The following is a 26,922-nucleotide window of genomic DNA, read 5'->3' as shown; positions in this document are numbered from 1 at the left end:
TTAGCCACGGTGAGCCACCAACTGCCTTCTACCCAGGAGCACGGACTTGCTGCTTTCAGATTGTTGCTCGTGATGTCTCTGCCAGTCAGACCTTCCCTGCCCAGGCGCTCCTCTGCCACAAGGCTGCTTCTGAACCATCCCACCTGAAAGCGACCTCTTTTTTGTCTGAATTTCTGAATTTCCTTAACACCTTATCTGTATCTATCACAAAAGGTGTTTTAAAAATAATAATATATTTATTATAATACTTATATTAATATTTATTATATTATATGTATATATAAATATAAATTTAATGGATATTAATTTTATAGATTTAATATATTGATGTTATATTGATATATTAACATAGATATGTGTTTATATAATATATATTATATTAATTGTATTTATAATCATATACCAATCATATATTTTATATTAATCACATGAATATTATAGTAATAATAACAGTATTGGAATAGGTGTCATTTATCTTATTTAATCTTTACAAAGGACCCATGATACTGGCATTTTTTTTTCTTTTAGGCTTTTAAAAAATTTTTAATTGGAAGATAACTGCTTTACAACGTCATGTTGGTTTCACACAAGGTTTTAAGTATACAGCATGTGAACATGTCTTCCCTACTAACTCACACCAATGTAACAAGGGTACCTACTGGATTTGGCTTGCATCCCCAGCAGTGACCAGTTCAGGTCTTTATACACAGAATATACAGTACCTATTTCTTCAACGAATATCTATACATCTATTCTTGCAAATGTCAGATTAATTGCTCAGGCAGGCAGAGTTAATTCAATAATTAATTGATGAACACATTTCCTCTACTGATCTCAATATGAAGTTCTAACTGAATGATTACATCACCAGGACCTCTGATGGGAAACCAGGAGTGCATGTGTTGATGGCTGGAAATGCAATTAGCCCCCGGGGCTACAGCAGCATGTGACAGAGTTCCCGGGGAGGGTGAGCTGGGTATGAAATGACAGAGAATGGGCAAACAACCAAAAAAGACATCAAAGCTGGAATCAACTTACCTTGTGTAGCAATATAATGATTGGGTCGATGATAACCCTAAAAAATAAATGAGAAAGAATATTAGACAAACTTGAAAATCAATAAGCAGCACAGAAGTCACATACTAAGTTTGCCAAAATGAATGCACTTTCAAATACCAACAGCTGCATCACTGGGAAGTTACATTACCAGACTCGGGACCACTGAGCGTCTCTTAATAAGCCAAGGTGCATCAATGTGTAACAGTTCTGATGCCTGCACAGTGAGGAGTGGGTGAGTAACTTAATCACACACAGGCTAAGAGATGACGGATGAGCAATAAACACCAACAACGTATGGATTTTCTGAAATAACATGACCACGACTCTGATTAGAGTGCAAACCGGCTAGGAATGTGCAATAGAATTTCATTTGTGTTTGGGATGTTATCGGCAATGTGACAAAGCTTTAACTCATATTCTGTTATATTGGTACAGACAGTTACATCAACAGTAATGTGCTGTGTGCTGTGCTAAGTCGTTCAGTCATGTCCGACTCTTTGCAACCCCATGGACTAGAGCTGGCCAGGCTCCTCTGTTCATGGGATTCTCCAGGAAGGAATACTGGAGTGGGTATACCAAACATCATATTTAAACATTACAGATACCAAGACATGATTCTGTAGCAGGACCAAGAATTTAAAGAAGCAGAAATTCTGCAAGACCCCTTCCTTTAATCATGACCCTACAAGAAGGGGGAAAGACGAAAATTGGGACCAAAGCAAGAAGGGAACAAGGACATTGCAGGACAGATCTCTGGGCAAGTTAAGTCAACTTAGAGAAAATGACACACAGGTTAACACATACCATCCTGGAGGAGGAAATGGCTACCCAATCCAGTGCTCTTGCCTGGGAAATCCCATGGACAGAGGAGCCTGGCGGGCTACGGTTCATGGGGTCACAAAGAGTCGGACACGACTGAGCGACTAAGCGCATGCACGAACGTGTAATATTGCCACGGACCTTAACACTTCCTCTTTCTCTCCCCTGAGAAGGCACAAAACACTGCCCAAAGTCAGCTGGAAAAGAGAATAAAGATACCTGGAGAGGAAATACCAATTGCTCAGACCACTTAGATCTTTTTGCTCTTAAAAGACAACCCAAGTCGACACATTCTTCTCTACCCTGACCAGCAGCAGGTCTCTGACACAGAGTCACAAGATACTAAGCAGGGTTATTTTGATGGTCACTCATTTCCTGTCAGTCAATAAGCTCCACGAGACAGGACCTGGCTGGACTCACCACTGTCTGTGTGGGTCTGCAAGGTGCTGGCAGAGGCGAGGGTCATTTGATGGGCCAGGTCACCATCAGCCATCTTAACTTTGACTCCTGCCAACCCACAGTTCACCCTCCTCCCACTTCCAGATCCAGTCACTCCTCTGCGCTGACCCTCTGACTTCCTGGTTCACAGGAAGAGCCACATACTCACCTGCCTATGACCTCCCTCACCTGGACGCCACGCCCTTCAGATCCCTCCACATCTGCCTGGCGTGCTCCTCAGCCAGGCCTTTCCTGGGGCTGCTTCTAAGCCTGGAGGCTCCCCCCTGAGATACCCACCTGGCCCAGACCCCCATCTTCTCAGTGGAGCCAACTCCAGCCACTTTATTCCTCCTACTGTCCAATATACCAGACTTCAATATACCATGACTTGTTTCATTTATGGCCTCTTTCTCCCCATTAGACCATTAGGTCCCTTATATCAGTGCTTAGTATTCTGTTTTGGCCTGAATTGTTCACAATTACAACACCAGCAACTCAAACAGTTACTGACATGTAATAGATGCTCAATAAAATCTCACCGATTAAGTGAAAAGTGGCCCTGAACACTGACTCTTTCTCTGTTAAAAACGAAAACTAATGAATCTAGTATGTTCATGACTTTTATGTCCTCCCCTCTGTGTCCCTACTCAGCTATTCTTTTTTTTTTTTTGGCTGCTCTGGGTCTTTGTTGCTGCACACGGGCCTTCTCTAGTTGTGGTGTGCGGGCTTCTCACTGTGGTGGCTTCTCTTGTTGCGGAGCACATGTTCTAGGGCTTGCAGGCTTCAGTAGCTGCGGCACACTGCTGGATCACCTGAAGCCTTACACAGCTGTTCTTTAAAGCTTAGTTCAAAAGGCCCCCAGAACAAGCCTAATCTGATCACAGCTACTGCTCAGATGGTGACTCAGAAGATGCTGAGGGCTTACAGCATCCTAACCTGTGATGGGGCGGAATACAGCAGGACCAGACACTGTCCCTCTGCTCAAGGAGCCCAAGGGCTGGAGGGCTGGACTGCAGTATGAACAGGGCTCCCCTGGACTCTCCCCAGGGAAGGAGCACCACAGCAAAGACGGTTCTTACTTCAGCTTCTACGTGGTGAGGCCTCGGGGAGAAGAAGGTAACAGGTCTCAGACACCTCTGGGCATTCCTGTCAAGTACTCCCTAAACATTTCCTGAACAAAGGAATAAGTCAGTGTGCCTTAGGAGGAAACTCTGAGTTAATAAAAAGTTCTACCTTGGGTTGGGTATGTTTCTGGTCATTAGCAAAAGGAGGGTCTAGGGGTGTATGAAGACAGATATGAATTATTCTTCAAATAACCCTCCATCAGCCCCTACCTTCAACTCTGTAACCCCAATGCCAAACCTTCCCAGTGAGCACTACCCAAGTATCCTGTAGTATATTGTTGTTGTTCAGTCGCTAAGTTGTGTCGGACTCTTTGCAACCCCATGGACTGACTGCAGTACACCAGTCTCCCCTGTCATCCACTATTTCCCACTAGCTCAAGTCCATCGAGTCGGTGATGCCATCCAATCAGCTTATCCTCTGTCATTCCCTTCTTCTCCTGCCTTCAGTTCTTCCCAGCATCAGGGTCTTTTCCAAAGAGTTATTTTTAGATAACTCTTAGAGATTGTGATGCTAATATTCTTAGTAATATTCAACAAAGACAAGAAAGGAACCCACGTATCTGAATAAAGCCTGTGCAAAGAAACGCCTATGGATTAAGAACCAGCATGAAGTCCAAGCGCAGAGGACGATGCCTCAGGAGCTGAGATCTCTTCAGTCTAAACTCGGGCCTTGGAGGTAACAGCAGTGTTCCCTTGATTTTCAGTCTACTTTCGATTTCATTCATTCTTTCAAGTGAAAACATGCTGCCTCCCAAAGAATTTATTCTAATGTAAGACATTCAGTTAACATGATGCAGAATGAACAAAGAAGCAGGCTTCAATAATTAAGCAGCCTACATATTTAATGACACGTCTTGCATGTGTCAGAAGTCCTGGTTAACAGCTGCAGACGACTTTGAAGGCAACTTAAAAGTGTTGTGATGACAGGAGATGGCAAATCATCGAATGAGGAATTAGAGAGTTTTGTCCTATTAATATGCAAACAGATTTCTTTACGTGTCAAATAATCCAAGTTGTTGACAAAAATGGAAATGCCATTTTCTTAGTCTACATAAGCAGGGGGCGGCCAAGAAGGCAGAGACTGTCATGGGGGTTGGTGGGGGAGGCTCATCAGCACAAGGTGGACATGTCCTCAGTCAAGCTCTGCATGATTGGGACAGGGCTGCTGCGTTTGGTCAAACCTGTGTCCACCTGTCTTAGAGCAGATACAGAGGGTGCTATGTGCCAGAACAGCTGGGTTTACTGACAGGTCAGAATACGTGTTAGTCACTCAGTTGTGTCCAACTCTTTTTGACCCCATGGGCTGTGGCCCACCAGGCTTCTCTGTCCATGGGATTCTCCAGGCAAGAATACTAGAGTGGGTTGCCATTCCCATCTCCAGGGGATCTTCCCAACCTGGGATCAAACCCGGGTTCCCTGCATTGCAGGTGGATCCTTTACAATCTAAGCCACAGAATACGTACATCAATATAATTTCCGTTGATGTAGTCTGAGTTGTTGTCTCCTTCTACGGTCTGCAGCCTCACCCGGGAATGATCATCTGCAGAAGGAAAAGGACAAGAAAACAGCAATTAACAAACGCTGTCTGTGGGTCTGTGCAGAGCTGCAGAACGCGAGCATGTTACAGAGAGGGCATCCACATCCTGCCACTTTAGAGATAAACAAAGAATTAAATGCTACACACCTACACTTCTGCTAAGATGGGGAAGGGTTTATATTCCTTTGCATTTCACAGGAAATCTCATTAACACATTCTTTGATCGTTTACAGATGTGAATAGCCGGCAGAGGTCTGAAACTTCTACTGAGTCCTGTGGATCATGGCAGGACGAGTTCTTGGACTGGAAGTTTAGCAATTCCACTAAATCACACGTGAGCCCTGAGATTCTGAAGGTTGTCTCTGACATCCACCTTGATGAACAACGATTACAAACCACCACCCAGCTTTCTGGGAGTTGTGGACACAGTTCTAACCTCAGTCATAGGACCAGGGTTCTCTCCCCCTGCATCAAGGGCATGGCTGGTGGAGCCAGGCTGGCCCCCATCAGCCACGTGACCAAGGCCACTAAGTTACACCACCAAGCCTCGGCCACTCACCTGGACAAGGGACGACAGCACCTGCCTCCAACTGGGCTGTTTTAATGATTAAATAAAAACATAAATTCTCAAGTACAGCAAGTCCCATCTAGGGGTCGTGATGGTGGTATCAATTAGTCACATTAAACATTTTTTTCTGCATGGAGAATTTTCTCTATAAATGCTACTCAGACACCTCAGTTATTTCCTTGAAAATCTATATTTTAAAAAGGAAAGTGCTAGAAGCCCTAAAAGGGGATGGATTTTCGTGTTTTGCTCACTGCCCCACCCCCAATCCCTATGTTAGTGTCTGGAATGTTGAATTTCTCCTATTCCCAAATATCTTTCATTTTTTAATATTTTTAATTTATTTATCTGACTGCACTGGGTCTTAGTTGTGGCATGTGGGATCTAGTTCCCTAACCAGGGATTGAACCCAGGGCCCCGGCCTTGGGACTGTGGAGTCTTAGCCACTGGACCACCAGGGAAGTCCCCCAAATGTCTTTTAAATGAGTCAAAAGTGAACTTAAAAATAAATGTCCTTTAAAAATTGCTTTTCTAAATGAATGTTCTTTGGGGTAGAGGAATCTTCCTTCCAGTGAAAGCTCATACCCACCCTGTATCTGGAAGATAAAGCCAGCCTCTCTGAGAGGGAAGGACTTCAGGGTCTGAGAGGTGGGCTGGGGGAACTGCTTTGAAACCCCACTTGCCATGACCCTGGGCAATGGAGGTCCTGCCTCTACTCTGTTGACATTTCATCTGGGTTAGTGGGTGAGAAATGACACCCCCAGATTAAGGCTAGAGCCAGGATGCCTGCAGGTGACAGGGCGTTTGACCCAGATGAATTGCTGACTGGAACCTGTTTATTGTTGTGACCTGTTAATGGGTGAAAGCCAACATTTCAGCTGGTCCCTCAAGTTCAACCCTCTGCGGAGGACCGTTGTGCTTGATTCCACAGGAGGAACTCTGCATCAAGTCTCTAACTTTCCTTCACGGGTGGGACTTCTCACTCCAGTTCCTGACAGATGGTCACATCATTTTCTGTCCGAGCCTTATAATCAGCCTGGGCTCAATACCTTGGGGCGTTCTGGTGGCTCAGTGGCAAAGAATCCGCCTGCCAACGCAGAGATGCTAGTTCGATCCCTGGGTCAGGAAGATCCCCTGGAGGAGGAAATGGCAACCCACTCCAATATTCTTGCCTGGAGAATTCCACAGACAGAGGAGCCTGGCGGGCTCCAGTCCATGGGGTCGCAAAGAGTCAGACACAACTTAGTGACTCAACAATGAAACCAGTAACAGCACCTTTATCTGGAGAGGGGGGATAAGGAGGGTCAGACATGGGCGAAGCTTGGAGGGAGTAACAGCACCTTCGTCTGGAGAGGGGGGAAAAGGTGGATCAGACATGGGTGAAGCTTGGAGAGAGCCACGTCCCCCTGCTCTGCTTCGAGAGAACACGGGCAGTGGGCATGTGTGTGGTCTCTGGGGCTGGGGTGCCAGGGGAACCCTCACTTGTGGTTCCAGGCAAGTTGCTTCATCTCGCCAGGCTTTCCTTCCTTGACCTGCAAATGGGGTGTCACAGTGCCTCCCCATGGGATTACTGTGAGCACGAAACTGAACCACAGGAAGAGAGGATCGGAGAGCCTGGTGTCAAGCGAGTGATGGAGAATGCCCGCTGTTGCTGTCGCCACGTGCTGGGTGTCAGACGCTTGGGCATCTTTTCCCACCACCTTTACAGTTGCTGCCCAAACTGACAAGAGTGACCCAGGGATGGACCCATGGGTGAGCAGAAATTCTTGTGGCGGACACGCTCTAAGAACTAGTATCCTAGAATCCATTTTGCTTAAAACCAGAGGCTCTGGTCCAGAATTGGCCTGGTCATGGGGAGGGGAGTTCCTGGGGAACGGGGTACATGTGGAAGGTCACAGCTTTCGTCTGTGTCGGAACAGCCAGAGCCCACACACGATGTCAGAGGGGAGTGTTGAGCAGTTCCCCAGGTAAAGTCATTTGAGCTTCCGAAAAGAAAGATGCTACAATAGGACCAAACCCTGCTCTGCTGCAGCCCCTGGCCTTCAGTCAGCTCCTCTGATGGTCAGCTTCACTCCCTGACTTTCCCCAGGCTGTGCTTTAAAAGGCAGGCACCGCATCCGAGCCTCTCAAGCTTCTGACCCAGGGCTGTCTCAGAATCGGCTGTGCTCCCTATCAGAATCCCTCCTCTTCCAGGCTTTATTTCCCTGGGAGCCTCAGGGTGAGTACTGCCCATTCCCCCCGATTTATCGCCGCTGGGCCTCTCAAGTGGTTCTGGAATGTTCTCATTAGGGACTTCGATCTCTGCAAAGACTGCACTCTCATCTCCCATAAACAGAGCCTTTGAAATAATTTCCTCACCATCTCCTACTATTCAGTTAAGCCCCAAAAAGTTTTGTGTGTTTTGAAACTTCATTGCTATTTCTCCAGCTTTTTTTTTTTTTTTAAGATGAACACATATCAAAGATTTTTATTTACTTAATGACAGAAGCAGGAAGATGTTATAACTGATTCAGGGAGAATTTACATAGCAGATATAAAGACTATCTGATCTAGTCATCTAGATAGATATATAGAGACTGATCTATACAGGTATAGAGCTACAGATAGGTAAGTAGAAGTGCTGGGCCATGTTGCTCAGTTGTGTCTGACTCTTTGCGACCCCATGGACTGTAGCCCAGCAGGCTCCTCTGTCCATGGGATTCTCCAGGCAAGAATACTGGAGTGGGTTGCCGTGCCCTCTTCCAGGGGATCTTCTCGACCCAGGGATCGAACTCTCATCTCTTAAGCCTCCTGCACAGGCCGGTGAGATCTTTACTACTACGGTCACCTGGGAAGCCCAGGAATAGCGGGGAGGTATGAATTAGGGATTTGGGGTTAACAGATACACCACACTATATAAAAATTAAATAAGGACCTACTGTATACCACAGGGAACTACATTCAGTGTCTTGTAATAACCTATAATGAAAAGCATCTGAAAAATAGTATATATGTATGTATAACTGAATCAGTTTGCTGTGCCCTTGAAACACTGAAAATCAACTATCTTTCAATAAAAAAAGGAAACTACTCTCTTCTACGGATAGTCGGACACGACTGAAGCGACTCAGCAGCAGCAGCAGCCTCAGTTTCTTCCACTGTAAAGTGGAAATAACATGGTGCTTACCTTGTGGTGCTTCTGTTCAGACTGAGTTACTATAAGCCATGCATTGGTACACAGCTCTGTCACCATATCATTACTGCTGTGACTTCAAGACCTGATGTTTTCACCTGAACCATTTCATATTTGCCTTCAGATTCCTCCCTCTCCAGTGAATCCATGCCAAGAGCTCCTTTTCCTTTCTTTTCTATTTATACTTTTTATTTTGTATTGGGGTATAGTCAATTAACAAACAATGTTGTGATAGTCTAAGGTGAACAGGGAAGAGACTCAGCCATACATATACATGTATCCATTCTCCTCCAAACTCCCCTTCCATCCAGGCTGCCACATGACACTGAGCAGAGTTCCCTGTGCTGTATACAATGGGACCTTGCTGCTTATCCATGTTAAATACAGCAGTGTATACATGTCCATCTCAAACTCCCTAACTAACCACACCCCCCGCCGGCCCCACCACATCCTTTCTCCTGGCAACCATAAGCTCATTCTCTGTGTGTCTGTTTCTGTTTGCAAGTTCATTTGTATCACTTCTTTTTAGACTCCCCATATAAGTGGTGTCATACGATATTTCTCTCTGTCGGATTTATTTCACTCAGTATGACGCTCTCTAGGTCCATCCATGTTGCTGCAAATGGCATTATTTCATTCATTTTTACGGCTAATATTCCACTGTATGCATGTACCACATCTTCTTTATCCATTCCTCTGTCGGTGGACATTTAGGCTGCTTCCATGTCTTGGCTATTGTAAACAGTGCTGCAATGAACATTGGGGTGCATGTATTCTTTCAGATCATGTTTTTCTCTGGATATATGCCTAGGAGCAGGATTGCAGGGTCATATGATAGCCCAAAACTCCTTTTCTAAGACACAATTTATTCTAGCCCCACCCAGTTTAAACCATGCACTATCAGCAGAGAATTGATCCTCAGTGATCTTATGAAACACTGGAATCTGAAACGATCACTATAAAAGATTACTCTAAATTTCTTTACTTGGAACAATCTCTGTGACATAATATAAGTGAAGGAGAGTGAGTTGCAAGCAGCATGTCTCCTAAGAGTCTGTTTCTATGAAATAATCGAATGCACTTGGATGTGTGTGTAGGAGCATCGTGAGCAAGAGGGATGGGACATCTCCTGGGTGGCAAAATTGGGAGGGATGTTTCTTCTTCCATTTATGATTTTATGCACCACTTCAATTGTCTACATAGTTTGCACTGTCTTAGGAATCAGAAAGAAAACAATAAAAATCTATTTTTATTGCTCAAAATAAAGCCAGTAACTTCAAGCTACAGAAAAAAGAGATTTGAAGGAAAGAGAAATAAAATGTTAGCAGAATTTGAATTTGCTGGGTGAGGTGCTGGACAATTTCCCCCTCTTTACTGCACACATTTTCCTGAATATGTACGAATTGTTTTTTTAATAGGAAAAAGAAACCTATTTAGCCATGACTAAAAGGAATATGATCAAACTCCAACTAATGTTTATATAATAGCCACAACTCAATGTTACCCCATCCAGAAGGGTAATAAGCTGCCGTTTTGAGAAACTTGATCTGCATCAAAGGTCTGTGCCATTCCTCTAAGTTCTTCCAAAAAACCCTTCAGTACATGAAATAGGGCAAAAATATATTTTTGGTTAAGAGACAGGCACATTTAAGGCCTGGTCATAACAAACCATTGCTTACTGCTGAAAAGTTATAGTCTGTGTGTACTTTCCTGCATATATGTCTGCACGTGTGTATTTATGTATGTGTGTACATACTTATGGCATGTGTATAGACACATGTATATGTGTGTACATTATGAATGTGTATGAATGTATTTATGTGTGTGTATTTGTAGTGTGTATATACATATGTATTTACGTATGTTTATATATGTATGTATGGGGGTGTGTGTGTGTATGTGCTCAATCACATCCAACTCTTTGCAGCTCCATGGACTACAGCCTGCCAGCCTCCTCTGTCCATCTGATTCTCCAGGCAAGAGTACTGGAATGGGTTGCCATTTCTTCATTCAGGAGATCTCCCCAACCCAGGGATCAAACCTGCGTCTCCTGCATTGGTAGGCGGATTCTTTACCACTGAGCCACCTGGGAAGCCCATGTATGTATGTAGTTATGTGTAAATAAGTCAGTCTTATGAGTGTATCTATGTGTACACATGTACACACACATATACACACCATATATGTGTTTTGTGTATATATGTCTGTCTGTGTATGCATGTATGTGTGTGTGTGTGTGTGTGTGTGTGTGTGTGTGTGTGTATGACTGCCTTTGCACATCAGAGGCGGGGTAATTAGAGATTTAAAGCAGGTCTCTCAATCCCTAAACCATGTTATTTATGCCCTTTTTATCAAGTAATATTATGTTTAAAACACCTCTATGTAGCTTCAGATATTTTAACATTTTCATATTGAACACGATGGATCTGGGTCACAGCCTTGCAGCTGGAACCTGTAAGTGATTAGATGTTACTGCGGCGGCAGAGATGGTGTCTGTCACTGACGATCTTTCATCTCTAACCAGTTCTCCCCTTCTGCTAAATATTGATGACATGTTTAAGGCAAACTGGAACCACAATGATCTAAGTAACATTTGCCCTCTGACAGGAGACTCAAAATTAATTTTAATTATTATTGATTGCTGCAAATAACAGTCTTGCTCTCCCCGTGGTTACATCCTGCCAAGGGCAGGTGCTGTAAACTGGTTTCAAGGTACAAGAGGCAGAGGGGCCGAGGTAACCGAGAGGAGGTGCTGCGCATCCTGCCTCCCCCTGCCCCCTGCTCCAGCCTGGGGTCTTTGCCACTGCCCATTAGGGGGTGGGGGGCCCAGGTCCAGCCATGCAGGATCTGAGCAAGAAGGAGCTCTGAGCTGAGCGCTGGAGGCTCCGTACTGAGCTTCACTCCCACTGTGGGTTTTGTGTTGCTCACTTCTTAGTCTGGCCTTGTGCCTGACTCTTTTTTAACTGAGACCCTCTGTCAGGGATGCCTCCTCTTTTCAGGCTCCTGGCAGATTCCCTGCCTCTAATTTTATTTTGACTAACTTCCCTAGAATTTACCCTTTTCTTTTCTACACGTGTTCGGTGGGTGTGTTTCTGTCTTACATTCTTCTGCTGGATTTTTGATGCTGGATGCTTTCCCAGTGAGTCTTACCCCCTAAACTCCCCCCCAACTCTCTTTCTCTCCTCCCTTTGCTTGCTTTTACACCTAACCTGGATGGCGACAGTAGTCTGTCCCTCAGAAGTGACACGGGGACTGTTGGAGTCGCTCCGTGAGCAGGAAGAAGCATGCTGATTTAAGACAAAGTCCTGGGGACGTGCCGCCCTTTGCACGGGCCACAGAGATGGAGACGAGATTGCTGGTAAAGACCTGGGCGGGACAGACTGGGTCCCAGTTCTCACTGTCCTCTTAGTCGCCTCACGAAGCACCGGGACCCCGAGTCCAGATGAAAACCAGACCTCAGAAGGGCCCCTCTTCATGTGAGAGTGGAGGGTCCCCCACCGTCAGGGCTGCACCATGCCCCCACCCCAAGCAGCTGTGGGCAACTTCAAAGTAGCTTTGGGTTACTCCCCCCCTTGTGACATCTCTGTCTTCCTTGTCCTAGACGCCCAGCTGGACACCACGCATGCCCCGCCCCTCCATGACACACGCTCCTTTGCACGTGTCGGTACTTTTATCTCAGTACTGCTCATTATTAAAGCCCCTCCAGGCTGGGTCCAAGGCCCTCAATGCCCTCCATGCTTCCTCCACAGACAAGCTGACAACTACCAGTCCTTTGCTTGAAGATTCACTAATTTAGATCTCTTTTGGGTTCCAGACCTGTCCACATAGCTGCTGCATACTTGAATCCTATCTGAATATGTCAAAAGTATGCCAATACATGTTTGGATTAAACTCACAAGCTTTCCATGCTACCTCTGAGCTCGAAGTCAGTTTCCCTTCCAGGGTTACACATCTTGTAAATGTCCCATACTTCCACCTGTCCATTTGTTCGCTCACCCATTCTCCATCCACCCAAGTCAGGAATATAGGAGCTGCTTCTGATTCCATGCCTTCCTTGAAGCCATCTACTTCTTCTATCATATCATGTCGTATCATATCATATCCTCATCCTACCATTTATCTATACATCCATCCAATGTCCTATCATTTATTCAGTAGAAGTATAGTTGATTTACAATATTATATTACTTTCAGGTATACAAAATAGAGATAATGAATTAATATTTTTTATAGCTTATACTCCATTTAAGCTTATTATCAAGTATTGGCTGTATTCCTTGTGCTGTACGTGACATCCTTGTAGTTTCTTTTATACTTAATAGTTTATGCTTCCTAACTCTCTACCCTGTCCTGTACCTCCCTCCTTCTTCCCCCACCACCCCAGGTAACCACTAGTTGTTCTGTGTATCTGTGAGTCTGTTGCTGTTTTGTTATATTCATTTGTTTTATTTTTTAGATTCTACACATAAGTGAAAATATACTGCATTTTCCTTTCTGACTTATTTCACTTAGCCAAATACCCTCTAGGTCCCTTCAAGTGGCTGCAAATGGCAGAGTTTCATTTTTTTCTTCTGACTTGCATCTTATTTTCTCAATTTTAATTGTTAGTTACAATTAAGAACTGCTGAGATGTGTTATCATAAAAATAAAAAAAATTTAAATTCGACTCTTTGTGAATTCTCCAGGCTAGAATACTGGAGTGGGTAGCCTTTCCCTTCTCCAGGGGATCTTCCAAACCTAGAGATCAAACCCAGGTCTCCCACATTGCAGGTGGTGGATTCTTTAAGAGCTGAGCCACAAGGGAAACCCAAGAACACTGGAGTGGGTAACTTATCCCTTCTCTAGAAGATCTTCCCAATTCAGGAATTGAACCGGGGTCTCCTGCACTGCAGGCATATTCTTTACCAACTGAGCTATCAGGGAAACCCAATTTAAAAAGTAAAAAAGATTTAAAAAAATTAAATAAAAATAAAAAAAAAGAGTGGAATGAAAAAAAGAACTGCTGAGAATATTAGGAGGGCTCTGCTTGTGTGTCTGTATGCGTGTGTCTGTGTGTGTGTCAATGGTGGAGGGAGTATTCGTTTATACTTGGAAGGGCTTGCTCAGCAAATGTGTTGTGTAAATAAGGGAAAAGTTCAACTTACTTAAGAACAACAGCCAATAAACAGTTTTTAAGCACCATTAAAACCATTTTATATGCAAAGACTGTTGTAAAACAATAAATGTGGTCATTAAAGCACTTTTATGTTCTCTGAAAAGCAATAACAAGAATCTCCAGGACCCGTTCCCTGAATCCCCCAATTCCTCATCCTAGTTAGCGTGCTATTCCCAAAGCCTGGGCTCCCTGGAGCAGACTTCCCAGCCAGGGAAACTGTATTTTCTACAATCACAGGATTTCTTAGGGTGAAAGGGAGATGTAACACTCTTCTCTATGTCTTTAAAGAAATAACCAGTATGAGTATATACATTAGGGTGATTTAGGGAAGTATTTTTATTCTTCAAGTCCTTCTACAACACTAACAATATCAAAGATCCATTTTTGCTATAATTAAAAACATGTGTGTTAGTTGCTCAGTCGTGTCCGACTCTTTGCGACCCCATGGACTATAGCCCAGCAGGCTCCTCTATCCACGGGATTCTCCAGGCAAGAATACTGGAGTGCGTTGCCATTCCCTTCTCCAGGGGATCTTCTGAACTCAGGGATTGAACCTGGGTCTCCCGCATTGCAGGCAGATTCTTTGCCGTCTAAGCCACCACCACCAGGGGAGACTAATTAAAGACATACAGAGTCTCAAATGAAGCAGTTCCAAATGGTGACTGTCAGAAGGGTGCTCAGCATGGCAGCGGCTTCATCAGACTTACTGGGTAGCTCATGCTGAATTGCCCACACCCCCAGTGAGGGGCTTCCCAGGTGGCTCAGTGGTAAAGAATCTGCCTGCCAATGCAGGAGACACAGGTTCAACCCTTGGGATAGGAAGATCTCTGGGGGAATAAATGGTAACCCACTGCAGTATTCTTGCCTGGAGAATTCCATGGACCAAGGAGCCTGGCGGGCTACGGTCCATGGGGTTGCCAAGAGCTGGACACAACCGAGCAGGAACACAAGCCCCCCAGTGAGACAGCGCTCAGACGCGAGTTGTAGCACCAGACTGGACAGAGTTGGGGGGGCACCAGGGCGGTCCTGGTATTTAAGCCAGGAGTGGTGGTATTTCTGCAACCTGGTATCCGACTCCTGCTATGTAGCTGGGGTGGATGAACAGTAGCATCTAAAAATCAGCAAACCCTATTCTGGGAGCCCTAATAATCGTTTGTAGGTAGTCTAAGTGGTTAATGTCTCGGGATGGGCCAGTGTAGATGCTTACAGACAATTATGTAAACAACCAGACAGTTCTAGAGGGATTCTTTTAGAAAACCACGAAACACTAGAGGAAAAGGTAACCATTTGTCACTACAAGGAAACGGCAACCCACTCCAGTATTCTTGCCCAGGAAATCCCCATGGACAGAGGAGCCTGGCGGGCTACAGTCCAAGGGGTCACAGAAGAGTTGGAGATGACTTAATGACTGAACAAGAACAAGAAGAAGGACGAACTTGTAGGACATTATTATGCTGAGTGAAATAAACCAGATACAGAAAGAAAACCCCAGCATGATCTCATCTGTATGTGGAATCTAAAAAATGTCAAATCTATACAGAGAGTAGAAGGGTCATTACCAGGAGCTTGGGAGGGGGGTAATGGCTCTGAGGGGGGTTGCTGGTCAAAGGGGACAGAGTGACAGTCACATAGGGTGACTAAATCTAGAGAGGAAATGTACAGCATGATGAGAGGGTTACTAATACTGTACTGAATCCAGAAATTTGTCAAGAGAGTAGGTTTCAGGTGCTTTCATCACACATGAAACATGACAACTATGCAAGGAGACGATACTGTACTTCACTAGCTTGACTATAGTCATCATTTTGCTATTCATAGATGTGTCAGTCATCGTAGCGTGGCCTTCTTTGGTGGCTCCGTGGTAAAGAATCCACCTGCAAGGGAGCAGCCGCAAGAGACTCGAGTTTGATCCCTGGGTCTGGAAGATCCCCTGGAGAAGGGAATGGCAACCCACCCCAGGATTCTTGCCAGGAGAATTCTATGGATAGAGGAACCTGGTGGGCTACCATCCATGGGATTGAAGAGTTGGACACGACTTAGCACATTCACAGCAGCAGCAGATGCTGCTACAGGATCTCAACCGTCCCACCAAGAAAGGTTAACTCAGGCAGGTGAAATCTAACCACACTTACACAATCAAGCAAGCTAATACATGGCTCCCTGGGATTACCTGAACCTTTCAAATTTGTTCTCTTATAAGTAATAAGGCTGGATGGGTTAGGTACTCTGTATTTCACACTGTTATTGTTTGTTCTTTAATGCATCTTTAGAAACAGCATTAATTCTGTGAGTACCCTGTTGGTACTCGTGTGGCTTTGAGCAGTGCAATGCAGGGATGAATGGCTTCAAGCCCTGGAAGAGGGAAGCTCATCAATCTACCGGGCCTCTCCGCATCGTTACGGAACATTAATGAGGCTGAGCTCGATTTAAGAACCGACTGAGACATTATGGATTGGTGGCATTCCGCTTCATGGGAACTGGGAATTTCTGAGTTATCATCTCAGCTCTGTTGCTAATGAGTGTTGTGATACGGGGACGATCATTTAACTTCTGCATTTCAGTTTCCTGTCCTCAAAATGGGGCTGTTACTGACCTCCTTACCCCAAGTGTCCCAGGATTAATGAGCTTGTGTCTGCTGAGAGTCCCCAGCTCCTGGCATCGAGGCGTGCTTCGAGTTGTTATTTCTATTCCTTCTCAAGAAGCAGCTGGGAATCATCAGATCTGTTATGTTTACTCCTTCCAGAATGCATTTTCTTAGCATTTGCACATTACCTAGGTTACCCAAACCTTATATCTAAAAGTAAAACTAGTCCCACAGCAAGACACATGGATGTAGCGGGGGTATTTAGGTAGCTTTTCCTTTCCTTAAGGAAAAGCATCACACCAGCTTTTCCAGCGAGATGAAGGCAGTAATTGCACTGCAAATTCTCGCCGCATGAGGCCGGTGGTCAATCTTAGCAAACGTGAAAAGAAAGTTACATCACAGCGCAATGATGCTGTCAACACTTACAGGCAATAATATTCCCATATCTGTTCTTCATTCGGTTTTCATCTTTCTTAGCAGAGTCCCATGGTGCAGACTGCCCTTCAAAGAAGCTCTGGAAGAAAGAGAAAAGTGACATGACGAATTACAATTCGGTGCAGTAAACAAACACAGGGATTTTAATGAAGGACGGGGTTCTTAAAAAATGTACGAGGGTCAAGGAAGGAAAAGAATGTTCACAGGAAAGAGATAATGGATTATTAAACTACTTTATATATTAAATATTTAGTTTTTTTGTTTTCCTTTAGACAAAATGTTACAAATATGGATGGGGACTGAAGAATAAGCCCCCAATTCATCTGTACAATGTATTAAAGATGGCTGGGTGTTTATCTCCATTCTACTTGAACCTTTAATATAGAAAACTTAACATTTCTTTCAACTTCTTAATTATATCATCATCCTTCAATGTTCTCCTATGAGATATAAAGATATCATTTTTCTTCCCAATTGCAAACGGAAAGATTTATTTTTGGTTAAAATTGAAAGTAGGTAAGCTAAGACTTCACAACTTCAAGCTTAAAATCCTCTAAGAACTTCTGCCAGAGTTTTCCCTTCATTTTCAATGGAGCTTAGATGTCCATTTATTTAAGGCTTTGGCATTATTATGCCCAGGGTCTTTAATCTTTGGGTTGGTAGTCAGATATACATTTTTCCATTCAAGTTATAATGAAAATGTGCTCTGCTATCAGCTGACATGTGAAAAAAAATCTGGGATTTTAGTTTCCACTTTAGTCCACATTCTGTTTCACCTTCATGTAGTCAACGCTACAAGGAGGTGTTGGGAGGAAGGATGGTAGCAAGCAGCATTTGGTGACACTGATCTGTTGTTTCTGCTGTACCCACTCTTACATTTCTGGCACCAACTGGGAAAGAAGAGACGAGCAGGAGGAAGACATGAAGGCAGAGCAGGTGCCTGAAAGCAACATCCTGAAACATTCTGGGGCCAGAGAACGTGCTGCCAGGAACTCACATCCTCAAACACACCCCAGGGTGGCTTCCCAACTTCCCTCTTTAGAACAGAAAGCTCCTTTCTGCTCCCTTAATCTCCATCCCCCCCAGAGCATTTGGCCGTCTTGGCTATTTACACCAGTAGCCCTATTAAGTGATCAGTCTGGGGTTCAAAGGAAACAATTTATGATCCCTTTTCATGGGTCCACTTGTGCCTGATCAGTTGAAGTGCTCCTTAGTACGACTGTGGTGGGGACACACCTGCTCGCAGACCCCCATGGGAAACAGTTTTTAGTGATGGCTGATTTACAATGTGGTGTTAATTTTTGCAGTACAGCAAGGTGACTAGTTATATACATTCTTTTTATGTTTTTTCCATTATGGTTTATCTCAGAAGATTGAATATATAGTTCCCTGTGTTATATGGTACGACCTTGTTGTTTATTCATTCTGTACACAACAGTTTGCATCTGCTAACTCCAAACCCCCAGTCCATCCCTCCCCACTCCCAATCCACTAAGTATAATCCCTAGTTGCATTTACCTTGCTACAGATGACATTATTTTGTTCTTTTTTTAATGACTGAGTAGTATTCCATCATATATATATATATGTACCACATCTTTATCCATTCATCTGTTGATGGACATGTAGGCTGTTTCAATGTCTTGGCTACTATAAATAGTGCTTCTATGAACAGAGGGGGTGCATGTATCTTTTTTAATTATAGTAGTTTTGTCTAGGTATATGCCCAGGAGTGGGACTGCTGGTTAATATGGTAGTTCTATTTTTAGTTTTCTGAGGAACCTTCATACTGTTCTCCATAGCAGTTGCACCAACTTACATTCACATCAACAATATTAAATTGCCCATCTAAAATTAAGGTATCTTAGTCATAGTCACTGTTGATACCTCGTTATCTTAATAGTTTTTACACTGCATTTATCATTTTGAAAAAAATCATGGATGCAGACCAGGATTAGATGAATTACACAGTAAGAGCTATACTAACAGATTCAGAGATTCAGGAACAGGAGGGGAGGCAGAGGCTGAGATGGCTGGATGGCATCACTGACTCAATGCACAGAACTTTGAGCAAACTCTGGGAGATGGTGAAGGACAGGGAAGCCTGGAGTGCTGCAGTCCAAGGGGTGGCAAAGAGGCGGACTCGACTTATCAACTAAACAACAACAGATTCACAATGTATACTGCTACTGAAGGGTTAGATGCCATGCAATGCAGGGCAAAAAGAAGTAAAAACATTTTAAGGGTTATTAATAAATTAAATCAATAATGATACAGTAAAATCACTAGTTAATTCCATCTAGAACAAGACCATTATAGGATAAAGGATTTATTCAGACATGTAACTTCTATTCCTCTATAAAATATGCATTTAAAATAGCTTCAGGGATTTAAAAATCATCCTCTTTTTCTGAATCGTGTCATTGTTATTCTATGAGTGACAGTTATTTTACCGTTGAGTAATGACTATTATTTGACTTCCCTTATGACATTTTAATTCTATTAATACTTTGAGTCTGTCTCGATGTAATTACCAATTTCATTCCCCTCTGCCTTCTCCACACATGTGAAAGTTTCCAGACTTGGTCTTTTTCATGGGAAGATGAAGAAGGGACCTGATTCTGGGAAAGACCTGGGTGTCTTCCAGTAGATCCCTGACTACTAGTTAACTCACCACAGGATAAGAGATAGATAGATAGCAGGGGGGCAACTATGGCACAGGGAAGAGGCGCTGGCTCCAGAAGGACAAGGAGATGCTCTTGGGCCATGGGAGGCAATGCCACCCTGAGTCACTCATGCCAGCTCCTTCCCACTCTTGACAGACAGAGGCTCTCCTGTGGAGATGGCGTTCACATCACAGTTGTGTTTCTTTAGCATCTGTGGTGATCACAGGAATTCCAATAGCCCTTGCTTTAAAAAAAGTTATTTAAAAATTTTCATTTTATATTGGAGTATAGTGGTGTGCTGTAGTCCATGGGTTCCCGAGAGTCAGACATGACTGGACAACTGAATAACAACAACAACGTTGCTGATTTAGCAAGATCATGTTGGTTTCAGGCGTACAGCAAAGTGATTCAGTCCTTATATACATATGTTTATTCTTTTTTAAATTCTTTCCCTAATTTCCCCATTTATCAGAATATTGAGCAGAGTTCCCTGTGCTATAGGGTTGGTCCTTGTGGATTATCTATTTTAAATACAGCAGTGTGTACATGTCAATCCCAAACTCCCAATCTATACCCTGCCCCCCGCCCTTTACCCCTGGTAACCATAAATTCTCATTCTCTAAGTCTGTGAATCTAAAAAAGTTATCTTAATTTGGCTGTTTTCAAGTACCTGGTGACCAGGAAACAGACAAAAGCAATGAGATGATAACCAATCTTCCTGCACTTGAGCTCTGCATGTTTTTATGTGGGTGGGACCCACCTGGGACCCACCCTCTTCATCTCCCAGCACTGACCACAAGGGCGGGGGTATCCATAAGTGAGCAGGATGAAGAGTCCATTGCCTTGACTAATATTCATGAGAGCAGCAGCCACGGAGGACTGCCTGCCTGCTTTATGCTGAGGATAGCAGAAACAGAGAGACCTTATCACAGATCAGCTCATCACGGACCAGCCTGGGTCAGACCTCAGTGCTTTCCGACTCTAAACCCATGGCTCTTCCTGGGTGCCCCTCCCAGTGAGGACTTTGGAGGGGATAATATCCACACATGGCCAAGGACTGCTTTCCAATCTAGGTCATATCTCCTTGGCTCTAAATGAAGGTTTACAACAAGAGAATATAGGAGATGTTGGACTGCTTCCCCCAAACAGGAAATTTTCTTAACTCCAGGTATAATGTGATTGTCACAGGGAAGGGACAGTAGGAGTGAGACCGCAGAAGTGGGAGTTCTTGCCATGAACCTCCCAGCTTCTTATCCAGGAATAATATTAATAAGTTTAAGTGGCAAGATGTATTTTCTTTAAACAAAAGCAAAACAAAGCAAAACAAAAAGGTGCTTCAAGGAAACGATCAGATGGCTAGTGCCACCCATGGTCTCCTAACTCGTGGATTTGCTGACAAGTCTAGCATATTCTGGCATGGTTTTGCTTCCAATTACACAGCCGATCTCCCCCAGAATACACTCATGATGAAAACCATGTGTTCTTGTCTTTGGCTTGTAACATCAGTAATATACCTAATGGGGAACTCAGAGAGGAAAAAAGGACTTTCTAGATTGATAACTTGGCTTTGTCTCTTTTTGTTATGGAGATTACCATTGTAAAAATTTCTAAGATTGACCCACTTATAAATGTCATGGCTTTCCATTAGCGTACATTTTCAAAATAGTTGAGAAAATATTTACCTTAGACTGGATTCCCTCTTATTCCCGCAGTAGGATGAAAGTCAGCTGTTTAAATTTCTACTTAGAAAACAAAACTTTGGCTATAGCTCTAGAGCCACTTGGCATTCAGAGAAGCTGTGACAGACATGATGATGGGTCTTTGACAGAGTGAGTCCCTGGCTGCCTTCCTGTCTTGGGAAGTCTAAGCAAAATAGTGACAAGGGCAGAAATGCAGGTCATCAGGGACATGGAACACAGTTTCCTGTCTGGCCCCCAGCGAGGCCCAGCACAGATCTGAGACTCCAGAGGCAGACATGGCTCTTCTTCCAGGCTTTGTCTTCCTGGGGCACCGAGCCTTCTCTGACTACCCTATGACATACCACCTTTTTTTTTTTTTTTTTTTTTGCAGACCATGAGTTGGACAGATAGCTGCTAATAAACCCACTAGTGAAATGCGCCCAAGGAAAATTAAGTAATTTTGCTACACAATCATTCTACTATGTCCTATTTCACAGCCCTTTTGGCTTCTAAATATCTTTTAATAAATGAAGCAAATCGACACACATTTTAGACAATTTTCTGCTGGGCATTTTTCTTGGGGGTAAGAACAAAAGGTTCTTTGGCTATCTCTTTTATCTGCAAGGAGGTCAAAAGTTGTATGTGTTCCAATAAAGCTACATCAATTGAATCACTGAATGCTTTCAGAAGAATCCTACTTGGAACCAGTCTTCCTGAGAAGGAAGAAATCACATTGTTTATGAGGCTCTAGAGAAGAGCTGCTTTTCTCACATTTACTGGAAGGAAAGCTAACCAGGTTTTGAATCCTGCAGTGGCTGAGAAAGAGACAGCTTGGGTTTTTGAAGAAACACGAGGATTCCTAAGCACAGGAATTCTGGGGGCAATACTCAGCTTGCCCACCCTGAAGTTTACATTTAAGTACAACCTTCAGATCCTCCTTAATCTCTCCAGTCTTTGCTTGACTAAAGTGATGAGCAGGTTGTGGTTAAAATCCAATTTAACCAAAGCACAGGAGCATCTTTAAAAAAGAGGCCCAGTGAGACATAGTGAGGGCAATGCGAGAGCACCGTTAGCTGCTGATGAGGCCCTGTCCTCGGAGCAGCCGCATGAAGACCAGCTTGGGAGACACCTCGACAGTCCAGGTCCCAGGGTGCTTTTCACAGCAGCGCTTTTTAAATGCAATATGCGCAGTTAGGCAATATTTAATGTTCAGGGCCTATTTTTAATATGCAGATACAATTCAATGCACCAACTATGGACTTTTTATTATTTAAAAAAACACTTTATGTTATTTTGGGGATTTAAGTTAATGGCCTCGCTGTACCGTCTGTTAGAATTTTCATAAATAGACTTAGGCTCTGACTCTACTTAAAATGTAATTAAAGTGTTTCCTCTGACTACCTTAGCTCATATATACTGAGAAGAGGCAGCAAACCGGGGAACACTCTGAAAGAGTAATAAGTCTCAGAAACAATAAAAATGAAGGCAGGCAAGCTCCAGCGAATACCAATGACTCCACACGAAGATGCCACCCGGTCCCCGGGCTCAGAGCAGAAGGACAGGGGACATCTCTCACACAGCCGTTAGTGTCTGAATAGGAAACACATTTTTGCGATTCAGTAACTTCCTCCCCACCTCTCATCCCACTGTCACTTTCCGCAGGATATAATGGTACATCTCAGTTGCCCACCTCAAGAGAACGTGACTCCAAAATGCTGCAGTCTGTTAAAAATGCCAGATACAAAAAAAGGAGAAGAAAAAACCCTAATGAACAGAAAAGCTGCCTGGAAGAATAGGATGCAGGTCAGGGCTGTACATAATGCACGGTATGTTCTCAGGTAGTGTGGAACCGAGTTTTTTTTTTTTTTTGAAGCTTCTGAAATCGAATTTTACGTCCCTTTCTCATATGAACAAAACTGGGCACATAAAATGACTAAGATCATCATGCTCAAAGAAGGAAGATGCACTCAATGGTGTGTGCCAAGTCTCTGAAATTTCTTTGTTTTCTGTCCATACTACATTTTGGGTTCTTCCAAGTGTTGCATTTTATTTGGTCCATATAAACTATTTATTGTTACTGCATTAAAGCAACTGAAGACACAGTTATGGTTGCTGGACAGGCCGCAGAGTGGAGTGCCAATGGGAAGGTGGCCCGGGAGTTCGGGGCCAGAGACAGCAGTGGCCACCTGTTATTGGCATCATCAATGTCCTGGACGGAGGCAGCCAAAGGGACTGTGTGAAGCTCAAGAGAGGTAAGGACTGGGAGGAACCAGAATCTTGGCTCAAGTTCTGATGTTGTTCTTGTTCACTCACTAAGTCATGTCTGACTCCTTGCAATCCCATGGACTGTAGCATGCCAGGCTCCTCTGTCCTCCACTATCTCCTGGCATGCATGCATGCTTAGTTGCTCAGTTGTGTCTGACTTCCTGCCACCCCACGGACTGTAGCCCATCAGGCTCCTCTGTCCATGGGATTTTCCAGGCAAGAGTACTGGAGCGGGTTGCCATCACTATCTCCTGGAGTTTGGTCAAATTCATGTCTACTGAGTTGGTGATGCTATCTAACTATCTCATCCTCTACTGTCCCCTTCTCCTGCCCTCAATCTTTACCAGCATCAGGGTCTTTTTCAATAAGTCAGCTCTTTGTATCAGGTAGCCAAAGTATTGGAGTTTCAGCTTCAGCATCAGTCTTACCAATGAATATTCAGGCTTGATTTCCTTTAGGATTAACTGGTTTGATCTCCTTGCAGTCCAAGGGACTCTCAAGAATTTTCTCTGGCACCACAATTTGAAAGCATTGATTCTTCGGCACTCATTCTTCTTTATGATCCAACTCTCATACCCGTGCACGATGTGTGGAAAAACTATAGTTTTGACTATATGGACCTTTGTTGGCAAAGTGATGTCTCTGCTTTTTAATATGCTGTCTAGTTCATGTACTGTTATTTCTAAACAAATTGAAACCTAAATGTCAACATTTTGATATCTTAAAAAAAGTTGCTAATTAATCTCAGGACTTCAAATGGCCATATTTTCTTGCAATTTAATTCAACTCCATTTTTGTAGAATTTTTCCATTTTGTGAGATTCAGGGGGTGATGACCTTCTCAATGGTTGCTCTATGGCCTTCCTGTCTCTAACATCTCTATTTCATGTGAAAATGGAATTGAGGTTTGCAGCCTAAAAAAGTTATGTGAGGTTTCAGTGCCCAGAAACACTACCCCTGACATTTGACTGAGTTTAAAAATGCTTTTTATTCTGTTGGATATTGCTCTGAATGAGTGACTTTTTACAGCAATGTCATATATGAATAATTTATATGCTTATGGGATCTTTGAAGCTCTACCAGGTGAGTGTTTTTATTTCTACTGTACCAAGAAGGGAATTTAGGATCAAAAGGTGTGAAGTGGCTTGTCTGAGATCAGGCAGCGGAGAAGCCTGGACTGAGGGCTGTTGGCTCTGGACTCTTGTCCCTGACACTTGGTCACCGAGTTGGCCACATTGCATTGTGCGTGCAGCTTTCTGAAGCCATCCAGCTGAGGGTCATAAGCTGTGAGGCATTTCTGTTTCCCATTTTTTGTGGAATAAGCTTGTTGGACAAGGGGATGACAGAGGATAAAATGGCTGGATGGTATCACCGACTCAATGGATATGAGTTGAGCAAATTCCACGAGATAGTGAAGGACAGGGAAGCCTGGCGTGCTGCAGTCCATGCAGTCACAAAGAGTCAGACACAACTCAGCAATGGAACACGCTTGTTGGATGACACGCAGCCCTGTTACTGTCTGCACAGTGGTTTTCCGGGCAGGGGAAACCATGTGTACCTGTGAGGGACCCTCGATCTACCTGCTTTTCAGTCAGCTTGCCCAATTTCAAAACCCTCTTTCTTTCCACCTTGAGAACCACTGAAGTACTAAGTTCCTGCTAACGATATGACATATCCCTCAAGTGAACTGAAGCAGGAAAAAAATCTGAAAACCACTGATCAAGTGGGCAGAGAGGAAAAAAATACTCTTCAGTTGAGTGATGGAGAAAAAGAGGTGAAAACAGTCACTTTGAAGCCTGGGTTGTCGCTAAACATTCCACAGGCATGGCCAAAGTCCTTCAGAATTACAGAGACTGAGGCACAGTAAGATGGCTTTAAAAAGGGGCTATTTTGTAAAAATGCATTACAGACTGAAATATTAGACTGGAAACCATAACGCTCTGAGAAGAAGACTTAGGCAGGACTTTCTTTGACATAAATTGTAGCAACATTTATTTGGATCTTTCTCCTAAAGCAAAGGAAATAGAAACAAAAATAAATGGGAACTAATTAAACTTAAAAGCTTGTTCACAGCAAAGGAAACCATCAACAAAATGAAAAGACAACATACAGAACGGGAGAAGGTATTTGCAAATGATGTGACTGATAAGGGTTAATATGCAAAGATATAAACAGGGCATATAGCTCAGCATCAAAAAAACAAACAACCTGATTTAAAAATGGGCAGAAAATCTGAACAGACATTTTTCCAAGGAAGACATACAGACGGCCAACAGGCACATGAAAAGATGCTCAACATCGCTAGTCATCAGATAAATGCAAATTAAAACTACAATGAGATATCACCTCACACCTGTCAGAATGGGCATCATCAAAAAGAACAGAAATATCAAACATAGAGGTTGTGGAGTACTTACATTCTTACCAACAGTGTGCATTTGTACACTGTTAGTGGGAATGTAAGTTGGTGCAGTCACTGTGGAAACAGGATGGAGGTTTTTTCTCAAAAAACTAAAAAGAGAACTACCATATGACCCAGCAATTCCACTCCTGGGTATGTATAAAAAAAATTAAAACACCAATTTTAAACAATATGTGCACCCCCATGCTCATAGCCACATTATTTACAGTAGGCAAGACATGTAAAAACCTGTGTCCATCAACAGATGAACGGACAAAGAAGATGTCGTATGTATTACAATGGAACACTGCTCAGACATATAAAAAAGATAAAATTTTGCCATTTGCAACAACATGGGTGGACTTAGAGGGCATTATGCTGAGTGAAATGAGTCAATCAGAGAAAGACAAATACTGTATGATATCATTTACATGTGGAAAAACCAAACCAGTGAATACAGCAAAAGAGAAACAGACTCACAGAAATAGTGGTTACAGTGGGAAGAGGGAAAAGAAGACAAGATGAGGTAGAGGATTAAGAGGTACAAACTACTAGGTATAAAATAAATAAGTTACAAGGATGTATTGTTTAACACAGGGAATATAGTCAATATTTTATAATAATTATAAATGGAATATAACCTTTGAAAACTGAGTCACTATGTTTATACCTGAAACTTACATAATATTGTATATCAGATGTACCTTAATAATAAAATATATATACATAAAAGGGGGCTATTTTGATGTATTTGGGGTTTCAGCTGAGCATTAACTTTAACAGGCAGAGGGTAGCTGTTCAGGGGTATTCATTCTCTTCCTGGCATTCATTCCTCTTCTTTGTTCCCTGGAAGAAGCTTAGTGACAAGATTCCTGGTGCTCAGCAGGGCCCAGCGATCCCTCCCATCTGGGCAGCCTTCTAAGTCCTGGACACCCCTGTCCCACATACGCGAGTGAGATGGAGCAGGCCTCTATGGTCCTTCCCCATCATGTCCTCCATCTGCATTTTGTGTGTAGAAAAACTT

General features: G+C 43.4%; 1 protein-coding gene across 4 annotated transcripts in view; it reads right to left on the bottom strand.

Annotated features, from left to right (window-relative positions):
• Positions 1 to 26,922, bottom strand: part of PTPRM (protein tyrosine phosphatase receptor type M) — a 649,948-nt gene that overhangs the window by 66,761 nt on the left and 556,265 nt on the right. For all 4 annotated transcript variants that reach the window (XM_061131248.1, XM_061131250.1, XM_061131249.1 and 1 more), the window contains 3 exons: positions 16,880 to 16,967; positions 4,904 to 4,980; positions 1,039 to 1,075 (listed from right to left, as the gene is read on the bottom strand). In XM_061131248.1, coding sequence (XP_060987231.1) covers positions 1,039 to 1,075; positions 4,904 to 4,980; positions 16,880 to 16,967 — 202 coding nt within the window. The remainder of the gene's footprint in view (positions 1 to 1,038; positions 1,076 to 4,903; positions 4,981 to 16,879; positions 16,968 to 26,922) is intronic.

This window comes from Dama dama, chromosome 27, assembly GCF_033118175.1.
Source record: "Dama dama isolate Ldn47 chromosome 27, ASM3311817v1, whole genome shotgun sequence".
NCBI lineage: Eukaryota > Metazoa > Chordata > Mammalia > Artiodactyla > Cervidae > Dama > Dama dama.
Note: the sequence above shows the minus strand (reverse complement) of the source record. Positions and strands in the feature narration are given on the sequence as shown.